At 36.5% G+C, this 7,010-nt stretch overlaps 1 protein-coding gene across 1 annotated transcript in view; it reads left to right on the top strand.

Moving 5' to 3' along the window:
• Positions 1 to 344: 344 nt before the first annotated feature.
• The window catches only part of LOC120625921 (ATP-binding cassette sub-family D member 3), a 30,792-nt gene continuing 24,126 nt past the window's right edge, over positions 345 to 7,010 (top strand). Inside the window, exons 1-2 of the mRNA XM_039893191.1 lie at positions 345 to 725; positions 2,706 to 2,960. Of these exons, the coding sequence (XP_039749125.1) occupies positions 619 to 725; positions 2,706 to 2,960 (362 nt within the window). The 5' untranslated portion in view covers positions 345 to 618. The remainder of the gene's footprint in view (positions 726 to 2,705; positions 2,961 to 7,010) is intronic.

The raw sequence follows: 7,010 nt of genomic DNA, 5'->3' as shown, positions 1-7,010 counted from the left end.
GAGAGTTCGCCAAAGTAAAGTAAAGGAGATCCGTAATAGGGCAGTAATGGGTTGACAGAATAAGATGAAATCAATGAAATCTACTATTCATTGTATGAATATATTATACTATTCACTGACCTCTATTATAATAGTATAGAGATCACCAGACGAATTAACTTTCTTGTTGCCGCGAAGTTTATCAAAGGCAAGAAAGTTCATTCGTCTGTTATCGTTAGGTATTTTTCTGGGATTGTTGTTAGAACATTTTGTCTTTGGCTTTTTAACTACCTGTGATCAGCTGTCATCTGTCAATGTCAAGTTTCTATCATATGTCAATGAAGGCAATAGGCTATAGAAATTAGAATTATTCCAATCACAAATTTCCATTACAAAGTGTAGTGAACGACTGACAGCTCGTCTGATGATACTAATAATAATCAATTAAAAAGTGCTCCGCCAACAAAGTTCACAACTTATCTATGTTCATTTCTCCATTCACTACGTAATTATTACGTATTTGTGTAAAGTGCATGTGGTGATTGGTCGTGTACAAATAGTGTTGACGATGGTGTAATGTGTTCTCGCTGAGCATAAAAACTTGTTTATTACGTTCCCCAATTTAATTTAACTGCTAAAATGGCACCAAGTTTTAGTAAATTTACCTCAAGGACAGATGTAAAAATCGGGTTAGCTGCATCCGCGGCTTTGAGTGCCTGGGTAATTAGGAATGCTTTAAAGTCAAGGTAAGTTATCATTAACTTGTCCATAATCTTTTTCCATTCACCTAGTGAACTTCTTGACTTACCTTTAGCTTTATTGGCTAATTAAAGTCGTAAAACTTTTTAATTAAGGTGCAATAGATAGGGAGGGAACATTAGAATAAAAGGGAAATTATTTTAATGCACCTATCAGGGGCTAAACTATAAAACACTTGCTTTAGGCTCTGACTTTATCTACATTTATTTCGACTTTTGAGCCTTCTTGGGTCCATTTTACTGTCCTAGGATGGAAAGTGTATTTTTAACAAATTTAAATAAAATCTATAGTGTATTAAGCTTGAAAAGGAGAAAGATTTGCTTAAAAATTTATAATAGGTATTGATGAAATTATTATGGTGTTGGACTGATCACATACTAAGAAAGAAAACTGAAAAATTTATAAATATCAAAGGGTCTTACTGTTTAATACCAAAAGTAAGAGTGCGAAAGACAACATAAAAGTTGGTCCTATGACTTGAAAACTGTGGAGGGATTATTGTGGTTCAGAAAAGATAAAAAGAAGTAATAAAAATAAGTGTTTGCAATACACATATTTGGAAAATAATCAATGTGCACATATTGCTTTTTGTAAATTGTAAAAGGCCTGTAAATCAGTAATAAAGGCATTTTTTTATTATTTATTATCATTATTATTGATTAAATTGAAACATGCAATGCTGCACTGCATCAATGTAGAATGTGGTCCTCAAATTCCAAGCCCAGATATAAACAGGAATAGACCTGAAAGATGGACTTTGGTCTTTGGTCCATCTCAGACTGTCAACTAAATCTGGAACTAAAATAGGAATTTGGTTTTATTTAATATATAAAATTCTCTTTTTTTTATGTAAATTGCAGCCCACATTTTGAGTATGGCTATAGACTAAATATATACATATATTAAACTTTAATAGCTGATAAACAATCATTGCAAAGCAATGGGTTCCATATATATATTTATCTCATATTTGGTTAAATCCTAGATTAAAGTATATATAGGAAACTTTTTTATACCCGGAGTCTCAGAGAACTACTAGTAATTTTGTATAAAAATAATAAATCCAATAATACTCTAATAAAATATACAAATTTGAAAACTCTTTTAATTATTATACAGAGTTACTGTTATATATATTGGTTACCAATATAACAGTAACTCTGTATAATAAATAACATGTATTAAGGGTACACTAATTGTTTGATAGATACTGAAAATAAATTTGTCTTTTTGACATTGCAGACAGGAATTGAGTTCAGTTTTAATTGGTTTTAGTTTAAATAAGCCTTGCCAGGCAGTGTGGATTTGTTTGCTATGGGGTCTTCTATAATATCCACTATTTATATGAATATGTAGATCACACTACACATACACTAACCACTGTCTATTCAAGCTTTATTTATGCAGTACAGCGTTCATAAGTTTAATGTTGCATTCCTCATACTATCAATTTTTGTCATGATTGTAGAAAAGTTAAGGCAAATTTTCATTGCCTTTCAATTTTGCAGTTTTAAAAGCTGATTTGAATTATGTAAATAGCTTTGTTTAAAAACATTAAATATTTAAATTAAAAATGGCTATTATAGCAAGTATTGTAAAGTTTTATAAAATTAAGATCTGTCAACTTTCTACAATCTTAACTATTCATAAATAGCTTTGTTTAAAAACATTAAATATTTAAATTAAAAATTGCTATAATAGCAAGTATTGTAAAGTTTTATAAAATTAAGATCTGTCAACTTTCTACAATCTTAACTATTTGTAAATAGCTTTGTTTAAAAACATTGAATATTGAAATTAAAAATTGCTATGATAGCAAGTACTGTAAAGTTTTATAGAATTAAGATCTGTCAACTTTCTACAATCTTAACAATTCATAATGATTTGTTACATTTAGCTAATTATATCTAAAGATTTTCAATGTAGGTAGTCAGTTTTATTTTTTAATCATCCATGTTTCTTTATAGGAAACCAAAAAAAGGGAAACCTGGCCAGTTATCGCCTGAAGAAAGAGTACAATATATGATCAAAGACAAAGACAGAAAGGGACCAAAAGCTCAAGTTGATGCCCGGTTCTTTGCAGAACTGAAAGTACTATGGCACATCATGGTACCAGGGTTGTGGACGAAGGAAAGCGCCTTCATGTTCCTTATTGCTCTGTCATTGATTTCGAGGACTTTGTGCGACCTGTGGCTTATACAGCACACAACTTTGGTTGAAGGGTAAGTTTTCTTCTTTTATTCAAATAAAGAATGTCAGTGTTGTTGTCATGTCAGTGTCAGGAGATAGCTACTGTTTTCTTATGTTAATTTCTGTATTAAATAAAACCTAAGGGTGTTACCAGACCAATCGACCAATCATCGATGGTCATTAGTCGACGTCAATCGATTGTTTTTAACAGACCAATAGATCGATTGTCGATCGAGCTTCTTGATTAGTCGCGCCGCGGGCCGACCGCTCCCCATTATTACCTGCTGCTCGCCCGCGTACGGTCGAATCCAGATTCTTCTGCTTTTTTAATAGTACGAGCAACATCGTACTGGCCAACAACAACGCGTCCTTTTGTGAATACATTTCGAAAGAAACTGATGGAATATAGCTGAGGTTAATCGATCAACATCGACCGATGCCGTCGAACGATTGGGTAGTCGAACGGTATCCGTCGATCAATTAAAGCTACCAGACCAGTCGATCGACGTTGACCAATGCCGACGATTGACAATCGATCGATTGGTCTGGTAATACCCTTATCTTTTGGTTTTTTCTTTATATCATGAGCTTTTAGCGTTGGAAAGAGACACTGTATAATTATGATACTCAACAAAATAGTTAGTGGCTCAAATAGTTGGTGTAATTTAAATGTATCCGAAAGGCGGGCGGCGGTTACTACGAAGCCCCTGCACGTGCCGTACACACGCAGTGTACATCGCGAATCACAGGGTGCTGATGAAAATACTTAGTCTTTAAACTTCTTCACCACATTTGAACTCGTGAATTCTCGCCTAATTCACGGGATTCAAAATATGTAGCCTGCAAAATATGACGCGACGAATCATTTGTCATTTTTACTGAGCTTACTTTTAGTTAATAAAAAAGTAAATATATTACATGATAAGATGACGCTGTCGACGTTATTATGATGTTGAAGAAGTTTCCCAAGCTAATTAAAGTTTTAATTCTTTTTAACCATACAATAACAATAATACGATAAAAAATTCTGTTCTCTTAACCTTGAGCATGGAAAAATTTAGATTGTAGCATTAAGGGAGATTATTGAATACATTTATTTGGTATTTGGTAGTGACAATTTTATATTGATGTGCCGTTACCACACGGCATACACAACATTAATAAATAATAAATAAATAACAAATATACGACAATACACACATCGCCATCTAGCCCCAAAGTAAGCGTAGCTTGTGTTATGGTACTAAGATGCCTGATGAATTATGTACATAAATACTTAGAAAATACATATAAACACCCAGACACTGAAAAACATTCATGCTCATCACACAAAAATTTTCCAGTAGTGGGAATCGAACCCAAACTGCGTCACTCGGCCGTCAAAATAATAGCCTATAGCAAGCCTCTCCCAAGAGGAGGGTTTGCCCATAATCACCACTCTTCTGGCCAGACGGGTTTGTGATCGCAATAGATGGTAGTAGTATCACAGAGGACGCTGCCGCCCGTTCTTCTTTATATTCCCTAAGTCGCCTCGTACGACACCCGCAGGAAGAAGACAATAATTATTGTATTCTGATCATTAATCCAATTTTAAGGGTTAGAAATGCTTCCTTTTCGGCAATCCAAGGCGATTTATGTCTAGATCCGCAGGGGTGATTACGTATCTCGCGACAGGCTTGCAACAGGCGTTATTCTTGCAATCACTGCTCATGCTGTCAAACGACAGTTTTCCATATTCCAATAAATAAACAAAAGTGACGTTTGACAACTATAATTGCAAGATTTACGCCTGTCGCAAGATACGTAATCACCCTGCCGGTCAAGCTAAACTTCTGCTTCTTTTAATTTAAAAATGATGAGCTTAGATTTTCGGTAATAAATTAATTGTTATATTAAATTTTAGTTTTTTTTTTATCAATGTTCAAACATTCGATTTTCGCCTTGGAGGCTAGACAAATCGAGCTAAACAAGCCACATGAAACATTTATTACGACACGGTCACTATTAAAACATGGTCCCAGAAATTTCCCGTCCGAAAAAGTGTTTTAAATTGCTAATCGTGATTAAAGTTCAAACCGGGTTGGAGAGCTGCTATTGTATGCATAACACTCAATCCTTTCTAGCAATAAATTAATCGGTCATATTATACATGAATATAATTTGTGTTATGGGTACTAAGATGCCTGATGAATATTTTTATGAATAATATACTTAAATACTTAGAAAATATATATAAACACTTCTTCTTCTTCTTTGTCGTTACACTCTTGGCAGAGTGGTCGTGGTCATCATTAAGCATCTTTGAGGGCAGATGTCACACGCCCCACGAGCATCCGCCAATTCTCTCGGCTGGCCGAAAGCCTGGTGCACTCGTGCAAAGGGCCACCCACAGCAGACTTAATCTGATCGGTCCATCGCATGGGTGACCTTCCTCGACCTCTAGTGCCCTCCACCTTGCCCTGCACGACAAGACGCCCTATGGAGTCACTCTCACGCCGGGAGACGTGCCCGAAGAATTTTAAGATGCGATACTAACGCCGAAAGACGTTTTTTAATCCCGATTTCTTGGAGTATAGAGATGTTGGTACGAAATTCGGTCCATGACACTCCCAGCATTCGTCTCCAGCACCACATCTCCAGAGCATCAATTTTCTTCTTCTCAACTAGTCGCAAAGTCCACGTCTCTGCAGCGTATAAAAATATGGGGAAAACAAGTGTTTGAACAAGCCGGATCTTAGTAGCTTTTGTTATGTTCCTGTTTTTCCATATTTTCTAAAGCCTGTCCATCGCAGTTCTAGCTATCGCCATACGTCGCTTTACTTCTTCTACGCAACCTCCATTGTTCGAAATTAAAGCGCCAAGGTATATGTATGATTGAACGACCTCGCAGTTCGCGATCTGGGTGACTTCTGGCGAGTTATTGTTGGCTCGGTCTACAACCATCATCTTAGTTTTATTGAGGTTAATCTTTAATCCGAACTCTAGGCTTACGCGCTCCATTTTGAGAAGTAGTTCTTCCATATGACGAGCACTGGTCGCAAATAGGGTGGTATCATCGGCGTAGCGCAAATTAGATATCTTGTAGCCACCAATAGAAACACCGTCCGTCCAGTCTTCTAGAGTAATACGCATTTTGAGCTCGGTGTAAGCATTGAACAAAAGCGGTGATATTATGCATCCTTGACGCACACCTGCACTGGGATGGAAGTCTTTTGACAAAACATCATCCGTCCGCACCGATGCAGTTCCATCTTCCGATGTTCTAAAGGCGTCTTAGAAGATGAACTAAGTGTTGAGGTGTACCCATGTCCAGCAAAACGTTCCACAGTTTAGGCCATTTCACAGAGTCAAATGCCTTGGAGAAGTCAACAAAGCAAATATAGGTCGGCTTGTTGAATTCTCTTGCCTTCTCTATAATCTGGCGAACAATAAGGATTTGCTCACGTGTACCCCTTCCCTTAACAAATCCGGCTTGTTCTAGTGCTATCTCTTTTGATAGAAAGGTCTTCAGTCGCTCATTTAGAATGTGTAGCAAAATTTTGCTAGCATGTGATATAAGTGCTATAAGGCGGTAATTACTACACTTCTTAGTGGAACCCTTTTTATGTAAAGGAATAAAAACCGTATGAGTCCAATCTGATGGCCATGTTCCCGACTGCCATATCTTGGTGCAGATGATATGGAAGATATTGACACCTATGTCGCCTAAAGCCCTTAGTGTTTCAATCGGGATTGCATCTCTACCGGTAGCTTTCCCATTTTTGAGATGCATAATGGCGGCTGCATGCATAATATAAACACCCAGACACAGAAAAACATTCATGCTCATCACACAAACATTTTCCGGTAGTAGGAATCGAACCCACGGCCTTGGGCTCAGACAGTCGCTGCAAACTTCGGCAATCGGCTGTCAAAGAATTAAACTCATTCCAGCCAATATATCTAGCTGTAGGCGTCAATTGGTTTAAATTATGATGATTCCTTCCATTTTTAATATAAAAAGAACTAGAGTTACCAACATCAGAGCTCAACCAGGCGCAAAACTAAATCAGCTAAGGACCGTGGATATTATAACTCCATAC

The sequence above is a fragment of the Pararge aegeria genome, chromosome 8 (assembly GCF_905163445.1).
Source record: "Pararge aegeria chromosome 8, ilParAegt1.1, whole genome shotgun sequence".
Taxonomy (NCBI): Eukaryota; Metazoa; Arthropoda; class Insecta; order Lepidoptera; family Nymphalidae; genus Pararge; species Pararge aegeria.
The sequence above is the reverse complement of the archived record's forward strand: the minus strand, read 5'-3'. Positions and strand labels throughout refer to the sequence as shown.